Below are 13,262 nucleotides of genomic sequence, written 5' to 3' on the forward strand. Positions count from 1 at the left end.
AAATGACACAAATTATTCGTCTCCGAGAATAAATAGATTGTTTTTTTATAATTATTTATCAATTTTAATTTGGTAACCCTATGTCAGTTATGTCCAACTTCAAGTGGGCTGTGGTCTAACTTCTTCTTCTTCTTCGACAATGTCTGATCCTAATAGGATCATATGGGCCTCCACAGAGTGGAGATTTGTATTAACAGATTTTGTTTTTACGAGAAATGGATGTCAGCCACTTGCTCAACATATTAGGTCCATACTCTGACACGCAAATTGAAAAACAGTATGTGTACTTGTCAAACCCAGGATTCGAACCTGGGACCCACGACGTTATAGGCCGACGCTTAGGCCGCTATTACTATCCAATATCAAAACTTGCAGTGATCTACCACATTCTCTCGTTGTTATCGTATTTCGCTGAGGACAACTAAACAATATGATGTGTATGTGTCTATCATAAAGTGATTCCCTACTCGTCGTGAAAAGTTTTGCTTTTCTTTTGGGCACTCATTACACTCATCCTACTGAAGAATCTACGTCTCAGTTTAAGGCGTGATTATTCACACTCCTCTATCTCAGAGATTGATCAACAATAAAAGAGAATACTTCAAACGGTACACGTAAAAAGATTAACAAGATAAGATGACTCGCTCGACCCAATGACCAGATAAATTTGCCAAAGGATTAGTTCACTTCAGGTGCGTATCGCATTTGACAACTAGATAACCACAGTTAGCACTAGAAACGGATCTCAATAGTGTGAAGTGCTTAGTCTCAAAATATAAGATCTGTATGCTCAAAAGGGTCAAAGCTAATCAGACTACGCTGAAGCTGAGAGATTGTGAGTGAAGATTACGAAGTTAACATAGGGTTAAATCCTATTCTGTCTGCATAACGCTTTCGTCTCATTTCGAAGTCACAGCCGCAGCATCACATTTATATATAATTAGAAAAAAATATTATTAAAAGTACTACAAACAATTTTAATTGAATTGGATAAATAATATTGACTCGACTATTTTTCTATGTTCTTATAATAATAATTACTGATGTAAAGTAACTTTGATTTTAAGCAAAGGGTATATAAAAAATCAAATAAATTGTTTACATATCGAAAGGGATGAATAAATATTAAAATACATCGACCTACAAAATTTCCTGACCTTTGAGAGAAAAAATGTAAAAAACGAGAAACAAAATATGAGATGAAAAGTGACATTATTTTGAAAGAATTCCCGTTTCGATGTTAATTAAAATTGAATTGATAATCTCTAATAAATAACGTAATGAGGATTATTGTTTTTATTTTTTTAACATGGGTATTTTTTTTTTAAAATAAAAACAAATTATTTAATTACAGGGCTGTTATTATAATTTGCCAGTATATATGGCATCATAAAAGGTCGAATAATATTTGTAAAGGATTCTGAAATTCTTAAGAATAACAACAATCGATCCGATATTCTATCTGTTAGGCACGCCTGCATGGCTTCTGGGTGTGTGTATGTTGAATCAGTATTATATAGTGTGTCATAATAATAATTATTATCATAGGGATATTTACTTAGGTAATATAATATTTGGAGGGAAAATTTCTTAGTATTTTGATGGAATTGCCCCATAAATATTGGGGCATTCTATAAGACATATTTGGCTGGGTAGTAGAAACCTAGATACAGTATAATGTTTATGAAACTTACTTAAACGCTTGCTGGACAAGGGTAGCATGCGTTGCCACGTCACCCCCTATCTGGTTAGACAGGGTGATGTACTGCGCCAGAGGCCCCTGCAGAAACAACAAAGGATGAATGAATAAATTAATTATAACATTTTTTTAGAAACACGAGTACCAGTGGTGTAGTGCTAAATAAAATAGTGCCGGATCGCAGTTTTTAAACATCCTAATTCCCACCCCCTCCCAATCAGTACGCTTTTTTGAAGCACATGTTTTAATATTTCAACGGATATACCGCACCCTCGCAACTAAGCCGCCACAAGTCCAAATTTACGTGTTTTGAGTTAATTACTACGTTTCATTGTCTATCATAGTATATGTACCGAAAATTTCATATCTCTAAGTCATCGAATTCAAGTCAAAACTTCATTCAATATAACATATTTCAAAAACACAGTACAAAAATGCGACTTCAAAGCTGATGTTCTCTGTTTGACGTATTTTTTGATTGTGGCAGTTTAGTTGCGAGGGTGCGATATACCAAAAATCTCGGAAAATCAATGAAAATAATTATCGACATACAAAAAATCGAAGCGACGTGATACTAAAAATCAAAACATTTTCCCATACCTAATCACTTAGGAATTGAACAGACCACCTGCTTTCCTCACATTTTTACGCACGCTGGTTCTCGAATGTTTTCAGGTTAGAAATAACAGCAATATATTTTTATTTTCTTCATTCACGTGAGCAAGCGATGAAATAAATCGTCGGATCAACCATTTTGGTCTCCAAAGGCTTCTAAAAAGCAAGGCACTCTCAATGAAAGCCAAAACAAACCTATATAAAGCTCTCATGAGCCCAGTATTAACGGGTGGATCAGAATGGTGTGCAAAAATAGGAATATCTTTGAGAAAAGAGAATCTTTGGGCTTGTTCAAGAAAATGGCATTTGGAGGTCAAGGTAAAATGAGGAGCTGTACACACTTCATATAAGCGAAAATGTCACGTGGCATATGAAAATGTAGAGATTGCACTGGATCGACCACGTGCATAGAAATCCGGATTAGATACCAGCAAGGCTGGCTATGTACGCAGTCCCGATGGCAAGAGAATATCTGCACGGCCTGAACTGCGCCACAGGAGATTTAAGAATGCTCTGTCAAAGCAACTGGAGAGTATCGGCGTTGGGTCATCCAGGATGGATGAAGTTTTTGAAGGAGGCCAAGATCCGCCAAGGATTATAGTGCTATAAATGATGATGATACAGTGACTCAAAACTATTACGTGTAACTTGATATTGATGAAAACCGGAGCACTTAGTACCTGGTGTGCTCCGGTCAACTAAACCACTGATGAATATACAAACGCTAAATGCTATTAGGTAGGTACCATGATAAATACCAAAATACGCAGAAAATAATGGATATCTCTACCCTCGTCGAGCTTAAGGGAGCTGAAAGGAAGCCGGACATATTGATATGTGAAAGTGGGGTGACTCCGTTGGGCAGGTTATGCATCATCAATGAAAGACACTGAATCACCCAAAACAAGGAAGCCTGCGTCGTGGATAAGTTTCCTAGTGTTGGTTAGTACCCACATTGGGATGTAGTGCCGATTATAATGATGTTAATAACACATTCACTGTTGACCAGTTAATTACCACAACTCGGTCACTGCTAAAGACACGCCTGGCGTGTAGCAATTAATTAGCATGATAATTAAATGTGGTAATTAACTAGTCAGCAGTGAAAGTATAAGTATCTAATGGCCACACGCCAGGCGTGTCTTTAGCAGAGAAAGAAAAAAATACATAAAGGCTATGATAAAAATAATATTGTGTCAATCAAATAGATCGTCTGGATGTGTTAAGTGGTTACATGTAAATTGTACGTATTACATTTCACCGTAGCACAGTTCGCCGTGAGCTTTGTTATTGGAAAGCACCGTGATGAAAAAAATTACGCGCTGTTCGTGGAGCATTGCAGACAACAATGTTTCAATTTTATTAGATCCTAACCTAACTTAACCTAACCCAACGTAACAAATAATTCAGTATATCGGCTAATTTCAAAATTTGTTTACCGCTGGCTTCCGTGGCAACCGACAAGAACCGTGTTTTATTTAGACATGAATTTTATCTCAGACGACCATATATTTCCGATACAACATTGTGATATGGTGAACTGCATACGCACAAATTTCCGGACACGGTAGGTATTGACTATCGAATAAAAATTTAAAAAAAAAAATGCATAATAGGTCTCAGTAATAAATTTGGTTAATACCGGACGCCATCTATAATCATATTAGAAATGTCACTATCTTGATTAATTATAATACGGGTATCCCTTACATTTACAGAATTCATTAACGGATTGATACCTTCAGGATAATGAAAGATTTCAGATCAAATCCTACTCAGCCCAACATTTCCAAGTATTAATACTATCGATTAGGTGGAATTTGAATTTATATTCATATGGATTTAAGTTGTCTACTATTCCAATTAAGTCGTTTTTTGCGACCCAGGTTTCGCCAGTCGGCATCTTCAGGTACTATGTGTACTCACCAAGAGGTAAATACACACTGACAATATATACAATTAATTTTAACTTATATAACAAATTAAAAGTACAATAAAGTAGATAAAAACTTTATAACCTACCTATTAAGTCAAGGATCACAATAAACATATAACCAACAAATTGTGAATAGTTTAAGTGTGTTTGTAAAAAAACCCGTATCACTAATAATACAATCAATAGCTGTATACTTCGTCAAGACCCTAATAATTGATCATTAAATAATAATCAATAAATACTACATTCAAGAGGAATATTCAGTTTAAATAAAAACAGACATTTTAAAATATTCGGCGGGTAGCGACGTCACCTGTCTACCTGATCAATTTTCAATACAAACTTTGGTGAGATTATTAAATCAAAAATAACGAGAAATATTTTAAGACTGCGGAGCATACTGCTTTAACAATGTAATTTTATACGTCCTAAAATTCTAAGACTTTAAAAAATTAAAAAGAAAAACTTTATTATTTTTTAATTAATAATTTATTTTTAATTTAGCTTCAATCAGAAAATTTTGAGCGTATCGTATAACATAGCAATATGAAAAAGTCGAAATAAATTGTATTTTTTAATAATTCTTATTAAATTATTATAATGACAAATTATAGGTAGAATTCCAGACCATTTTATGAAAATAATCAAAAATATATTAGATCGAAATTAAATTAAGTAACAAAAACAAACATTTCATATTTTCTGAATCCGCAGTAAATAATCAACAACCCTAACTCCAAACAACGTATCCCCTTATAATTTAACAAGACATTTGATTTATGTTCATTTGAAAACGCTCAAGAGGAAATGGCATGAAATTCCATTACTGCAAAATCTTAACAAATTGAAACATTAAACAAAACTTTCCTCACTTGAATCGTTAGCCGGAAAATATTCATCAAATCCTACACTGAGGCCACACCAATAATAATGATTTCAGGTATAACTTCTTTTACTAGGCAATAATTCCATCAGAAGGGATTACGGTAAGGTAGGAATTTCGGGCAAAGGTTGCTGTAGCCTCGGGCGGGGAAAATTTATTTTCAGTGCTGCCTCCGGAATGCGACACCCCTTCCGGTAAGGCATATTTATTTACAATTAGCCAGTGAGGCCGCAGCTTTGTAAATTTGCACGGCTGGAGCTTTGAGTTTGTGGTACACGAGAAAGCTTCTCTACCTAAATTTGTATAATATTATAATAATGCGGATGATATTATTGTGAAAATCCGCTTAAGGTGATGTCAGACTATACAGGTATTATTTGACTAGGTTGACAGATTTATAGGGGTGGTTCACAATAATTATGGAACAAGTCCATCAAAATGGATCCTGAAATATTTGGACCTAAAGTTAAAACTCCTTTTGTAAAATTCAGGAATGTTTTCACTGTATATACCTACTTACGATATTTTGATAGTACATGGATCAATTTAAATAAATAGTCGAAACATAAAGTATATTCAGGCTTTATTAATATTAGCAAATTATAGTTAGCAAATACCTCTTTATACTGCTGAAGGAACTGTCGAAATGGTCATTATTCACATTCAATTTGATGTCTTATAAATTTACTAATATTGCCATTTATGCGGAAAATTCTAGAGCTACGATTGTGATATTACCACACAATATAGAAATCTGTTCTATCTAGCCACTGAAACCAAAAATCGAATTTTATGAAAATTGGACTTGATCCATAATTATTGTGAATCACCCATTATTGATATCCTAGCAGTCGTCGGGAAATATGGATGAATCATTATCCCATACATGAAAGTTTTAGAATCAATGAAGGGACAAATAATATGCATATTTTAAAACTTGCGCATGTGGAAGTTACAAATACGCTGCTGCCCTTTAGAACAATCTACCTTTTCGAATAAAGCCATTCGACTCCTATTAATCCACATTGCTCTCCTACTCTGATAAATGATAAGTATTGCAATCGGTAGCTTAATTGGTAGACCACTTTGCCTGGAATGCGATGGATGTGGGTTAAAGTCCCACTCGGTACAATACTTATCTATTTTTTTCTAATAACGATGTTCGTTTACTAATACTTAATGGTTTTGTTTAACCCCCTAAAAAAGTTTTCTGCCCTTGTCTTACGTGGTAATGTAATTATAACAAATGCCTAATAAAAAAAACTATCACATCGATTATTGATTTGCTTGATGTTGTAATGAAAATTGCACAATAAACTTTTTTGTAGAAGGTAGTCTAGCACTGTGTTATAAACAAGGGATGCTCAGGGGCTCTCCGGGGGATACCCGAGAGATTAGCGAGAAGCAAAAAATACTTGTGCTACTAAAACATATTTGTGCGAACAAGGCCCATCGATAAAAGTTGAAGAAAGAAACCAGAGTCAGCGAATAATTCTTGCAATAACTTTTACTCAACCGCGAATAACTGCTGGCTGCAATAAAACAAACTCAACAATCTCAATAAGTTTTTAATATTATTTGTTGTTTAAAATATGAATAAATATTTGTATTTCTTTTAAATACTGTTTCTGTGTAGATGTAATGTTATAACGAGGATAAATAAAGAGCTCTTATCATTTTTGTTTGAATATTATACAAGTACTTTATTTCAAAATATTTTGGAAAGCCCACCAAACCACCCCCAACATATTTAGTTAATCTAATAACGAAAGGAAACCACTTGTTATGTATTATTCAGATTATCCTACATTCTTTTTACTTTTCACTACAATGTAGGTATGTTAAGTACCTACCTAATAAATAAGTTTTACTTGTTAATGTTTATGCGATACAAGATCACTTAAATTTTGACATTGGTAGTGTGAGTGTTGTATGTAAGCACCTATACTTTCTGTTAAAATATTTAGGTAACTTACAAATATTTTATTTTGGCGTAGAAATATTTTATCCCGCGCAGCAAGTAGGAAATTAACGGAAACATTGGTCACTTCAAAGTGAAACATTTATAACATAACTCACAAATCAAATCGAACATATAGGTACTGACTTTGGATACACCAAATGCACAGTCACACCTGATTGTGTGAACTTAAGTAACACTTAACTTTACACGACTGAAATCGGTGATTTAGTATAAGTGAAAAAAATAAGCGACGTGTTTAATCAGAACAATTTAGTACGTTCGGTTTACATATCTCTTACTGTCCAAAAAAAAAATCTTCTTGTCTACGTGTTAAAACTGTGAACTAACAACCCCCGCCAGTGCAGCTAATCGAACTTCCGCTTTCAAACGAGGAACACCCCCAAATTTATCATTGCATTGTATTCTCCCGTGGTGTACGGATCTGTCAATTATTACGTAATTTGAAGTTTTTTTTATAATAAAACTAAGTCTAAAACGTTCAGGAGTGATGTTAGAATTATTATTAATACATTTTTGGTTTATTGCGAAGAAGTAAAGGAGTCGCATCCCTAGCACGCCTTGCCGCCATGACAGGTGCGGCACTGAGAATTCTACTATATGCGACACAGTGACTTCTTGTTATCGCAGATTTCTTGTTGTCAGACAATAAATATTGTAACATAAAAAATATATCGTAGCAGCCGTCAAAATGAAGACCTAGGATTCACGCAATTATTCTGTATCGTTCACCGCGTTTAAGATATAATCTGTATTCCGGACATGATAGCAATTAACTTATTGAAAATTAGATCATAACATATCATTTCATGTAACTTAAATTCCATATCATAGTGGCCGCATGGCGAGCCGTTTATATCATTCAAATGTCAGATGTACCCTTTTACCACAGAAATTATATTTTTATATTTTTTACACATTTATGCCAGCTTTCATTTATTATTGGCTTTCCCCATTTCTGTTATAGATAGATAGATTATAGATATAGATATTGTGTCCTAAGGAGACAGGCATCCAAACTTTTCACACATATTTCAGATTTCTTCAACCGGCCGAAAATAAGTATTTAAGTAATTATCGACATGAATTGGTAGGCACGTGAGTTGGTTTGGGTTGGAGGATTGAGACCCACGTCCTGATATTAAGAGCGTACATAAGTGAAACGGCAAATAATTTTCAACAGGATGTGGAACGAAATTTCGCAGTCGTCGCCAATCGGAGACTGACAATCGAGGTGTGAGCACGTCAATTTATTTTGTGATGGCGTCGGAGGAATATATTCTTAAATCGTGTAAAGATGACTAAAAAACGTTCCGCATGTACTTGAAAAAGAAAACATGTCAATGAATATACCTATTATTATTACGAATATAATAATAAACATAATATTAAAAGGACGCATGTTGAATTTGTATGACAAATTATATTTCGTTCGGCTCACATCATTTGCACAATCCGCGCATCGCCTAGTCACGATCTTTTCAGACCATGCCTCAGCTGAAGTATAGCCTTAGCATTTCCTTTGCTCTACCGTCCTTCTTCACCGTAGTTGACCCATATAGATGTATATTATCATATGTCCCTGTAGAATCACACTTAGGTACCCTTAATACATAACAATATATTATGAGTCTTTACCTGCATGATATCCTGGAATCCTTGAACACTCATCCTGGTGCTTGTGGCGATGTACTCTTCGTTCAGTTCAATCTGGCTATCTTCGCTCTCGGGCGACTCAGTGGCTGACTCGGTAGGCGGACTGGGGAGATCGTCGAAGGGCGGCGGCGGAGGAGGATCCTCGCTGAGGAGGGGCGGCGAGGGCGGCGGGAGTGTACCTGCGACCCGCTCGAGTCTGCTGACAACTCGCTCAAGACGCGCGACGAGTTTCTCCAAATCGGGACTGACCTGCTGGTTGGATTGCTGCTGCGGCTCGCTCTCTGCTGCTGTAAATAAAAGAAAATAATTTATTAGTAACTGTGGTAATGATTTGTCTGTTTAGATCAAGACCAGGGAACTGATAGGTTGTTGACATTTTTCGAAATAAAAATACGGCCTTCGGGAAGCGGTCGAAAATACTAATCGTATAATTAATTACCTAATGGTTTCCAATCCTGATATTCTGGAAAATTTGATTTTTTATGCACCCGTCAATTACATGCGTGGTCGGGTGAAAGCTGTTTCCTCATCTCAGGCTTACCAGGCACCAATAGCAAGGGCTGTGCGGCTGGCCAATGCACTCCCTAGAGATGTAGACATTTTAGCGATGCATTACGTATTTTGTTTTTAAAATTCTATTTCATTGTTTAATTTGTATTTTTTTTAATTATTGTTGTTTTTTTTATTTTATTACTTTTCTATAAAATTATTTTTTTCTTTGTTTTTTTTTATCTACCTTGTTTGTTCTCTAGTTGATTTACTTGTACGTTTTATTCTAAATGTCATGTTGAGAACGTCTTGAATTAATAATTTGATGTTCTCAATGTGTCTTTTTTAAGTCTTTCAGTGCTAAAGACGCGCTAGGTGCGTAACCATTAGTTGGTCATTAGATATACTTAGCATGATATTTAAATGTGGTAATTTTAATTAGTAATTACCTGGTCAGCAGTGAATGTTTTATTAAATAAATAAATTAATAAAAATAAACAATTATGATATTTTTCAAAAGTATGTTTTTGAGTTTTTCGATTTACGTGTGTGACGTTAACAAGTAAACTGTGAGTTTAAAAAATGTTGCGAATTCGTACGTGAAATAACAGAAGAAAATAAGAGAAACCAGAAAAGCCGCAGATTTAATAACGTTGCTCGTTGACTTTACAGCAGGCTTATGAAAAGGCTCTTTTAGAATACGTTACCAAATTAATTTTATATGAGACAATTTAACAGTCCAATGACTGCAGCAGTTAAAACTCTTTAGGCAGAAAAGAATGTAATGAGCTACCAACATAATATAAAAAAAAACAACCATTTACTGTGAATTAAAAATATTTTCTTTCAGATTTATGGATTGCATTATTTTGTGCGGCTAGGCAGGCTTAAAACTCTTTAGGCAGAAAAGAATGTAATGAGCTACCAACATAATATAAAAAAAAACAACCGTTTACTGTGAATTAAAAATATTTTCTTTCAGATTTATGGATTGCATTATTTTGTGCGGCTAGGCAGGCTTAAAACTCTTTAGGCAGAAAAGAATGTAATGAGCTACCAACATAATATAAAAAAAAAACAACCGTTTACTGTGAATTAAAAATATTTTTTTTCAGATTTATGGATTGCATTATTTTGTGCGGCTAGTCAGGCATGTCCAACCCGCGGCTCAGCCGCATAAGAAGCCAGTTTGTCATATTATGAAAACCGATTTTTTTCATCAAAGTAATACATTATTTAATTTGACTTTTGGAAAAGAATACTTAACGGTAGCTATAGAAAAATGTACATTCAATGCGATGGCCCGTTAAAGGATGACTATTTCAACAACATGGTCGCTTATTTTTACGTGTTGTTGTTTTGTTATACGGTACGCAGAACGTATTTTTAATCGCGATTTTTTGTGAACTTTCATTTAAATATCATAAATAAGTAGTCATATTTATAATACACTTGTAACAATAATTATATGCGTAAATAAATCTCTGGATATAAACGAACGAACCTGCAAAAAATTAATCGACAATGCGAAATAATTCGATGAAATCATTAATTTAATCATTGGTCCCTTTTCAAATTCGTTATTATATTGTACTGTAAAATAGTACATAGTAACTATTTTCTTTCACTTATCATTTCACACTCACAACTAGAATAATCAAAGAAACGACAGGATCAATTTAGTTGGTTTAGTTCTACAATGTTTCCGTGTAAAATATAAAATATTATATTCGATACTTTGCAACACTGGATTTATTTGAAATACGGCAACACTGCCAAGTGATAAATAGCCTCACTTTTTTGACAGAAGAGGCAGAAAATGAAAGCTGTCGGCAATTTTGTTTAATAATGAAAAGTACGAATAATAAACCTTATTTCAAAACTACTTATTTAAAAAAAAAAATAGCATTTGTATAACACCTATTAAAACTTTGAACCCGGAGCGGAGCAGACCCTGGAGTGGAGCTGGAGCAAGTATTATGCCGGGTCCACACTGGCAACATGTCGCCGGCAACCTCGTTAAATTTTACGATATATATCATAGTTGCTTAAGAAATTTTACGATAATTATCATACTTATAGTAAAATTTAACGAGGTTGCCGGCGACATGTTGCCAGTGTGGACCCTACATTAGGTCCCGGAGCGGAGCAACTCAAAAAAGGGTCTGCTTCAACGCTCTATAATAATAGGACATTACTAAAATATATGGCGATACGTATTAATAATTAGAAATTAACGTACATAGAAACTTTAGGATCTCATTCACAACAAAAATAAGAACGACAAAATATGCCACGTCAATAAATCTGTCATCTTACGAGGGTGGGTCAATAAGTCCTTAGAAAAGCCGACAGGTGGCGCGACTAGTACTGTAAGCGGTTTGTTTTCATGCAGCGGCACTACCGATTCAGTATGCTGCGAAGTTTCAATCAGATTGGTCGGGTTGTTGTGTGTTTCTCGTACATTTAAAAAAAAAATTTGCTTGTGGAAAATGGAAAAATGGAAAATGGAGAAAATTGAGTTTAGAGCTGTTATTAAACATTTTAATATAAAAGGGTTAACAGCAAAGGAAATAAAAAATGAGTTGGATTTAGTTCACGGCATATCTGCTCCTTCACTTGCAACTATTTATAACTGGTTAAATGAATTTAAACGTGGTCGTACATCAACAAAGGATGAACCACGCTCAGGACGTCCTGTAGAGGTGACTACACCAGAAATGATCAATAAAATCCACGATATGGTGTTAAGTGACCGAAGATTAAAGTTGAGTGAGATAATTGAGGTTACAGGGATCTCAAAAGGTAGCGTCATTTCTATTTTACATGACAAATTGGGCATGAAAAATATTTCTGCAAGATGGGTGCCGCGTTTGCTCACAGTCGACAATAAACGCAATAGGGTGGTGGCCTCTAAAGCCTGTTGTCGCTCATGCAACGCAATCCGGATGAATTTTTTCGTCGCTTTGTGACTGAAGATGAAACATGGATACACCACTATACTCCCGAGACGAAAGAACAGTCAAAGCAGTGGATTGCGAAGGCAAACCATGTCCAAAGAAGGCGAAAACCGTAAAATCAGCTGGTAAGGTATTTTGGGATGAACGTGAAATTATTTTCGTTGACTATTTGGAAAAAGGAAAAAAAATAACAGGGGATTATTATGCATCTTTATTGGACCAGCTAAAAACAAAATTGAAGAAAAACGGCCTCATTTAAACAGGAAAAAAATCCTCTTTCATCAGGACAATGCCCGTGTTCACACATGTTTACGATCAATGGCTAAAATTGAAGAATTGAAGTTCGAATTGGTCGACCACCCACCGTATTCGCCAGATTTAGCCCCCAGTGACTTTTTCCTTTTCCCAAACTTAAAAAAATGGCTAAGTGGACAGCGTTTTTTTTCAAATGAAGAAGTCATCGATCGGACAAATGCTTATTTTGAGGACCTTCCGAAAACTTATTTTTCTGACGGTTTAAAAAATATTGAGAAACGTCTAACCAAGTGTATTGAGCTCCAAGGAGATTATGTTGAGAAATAAAAAAAAATACAAAAATAAAAACTGTTTTAATGCTTTTTTCTAAGGAATTATTGACCCACCCTCGTAACAACAGCTGTTAACGTGGCGTAGTAATCCGTCGATTTCACGAGCAATAAATCCGACTGACGAAAAAAGAGTTTAATTCCCACCGGTTCACGCGACGAATTCTAAATATACACGCGGCACACTATTCTGAATACGATCAAAAAAAGCGTCAGTTTTCGTTACGGGAGCCAGTAGGTATATTGCTACAAAAAAACATGTGCCAAACAAAGTCAGGCGAAGCGTTTCAATTAATTTTCCGTATTTCCGATTTGTGTTTTTCCATCTCGCTACAGGCAACTCTGCCAGCATGATACAGTTAGCTAAAACCAATGTTATAATATGCAAATATAAATAGGTACAATACGGCACCGAACGTTTTGGTAACGACACGGTGAATAATGAATTAGGTACCATCA

General features: G+C 34.9%; 1 protein-coding gene across 2 annotated transcripts in view; it reads right to left on the reverse strand.

Moving 5' to 3' along the window:
- The window catches only part of capt (adenylyl cyclase-associated protein 1), a 286,526-nt gene that overhangs the window by 12,439 nt on the left and 260,825 nt on the right, over positions 1–13,262 (reverse strand). For both annotated transcript variants that reach the window (XM_085947686.1, XM_085947687.1), the window contains 2 exons: positions 8,753–9,057; positions 1,695–1,780 (listed from right to left, as the gene is read on the reverse strand). In XM_085947686.1, coding sequence (XP_085803812.1) covers positions 1,695–1,780; positions 8,753–8,785 — 119 coding nt within the window. In that variant the 5' untranslated portion in view covers positions 8,786–9,057. The remainder of the gene's footprint in view (positions 1–1,694; positions 1,781–8,752; positions 9,058–13,262) is intronic.

This window comes from Rhyacophila brunnea, unplaced genomic scaffold, assembly GCF_057557595.1.
Source record: "Rhyacophila brunnea isolate RB1 unplaced genomic scaffold, BYU_Rbru_1.0 scaffold_2, whole genome shotgun sequence".
Taxonomy (NCBI): Eukaryota; Metazoa; Arthropoda; class Insecta; order Trichoptera; family Rhyacophilidae; genus Rhyacophila; species Rhyacophila brunnea.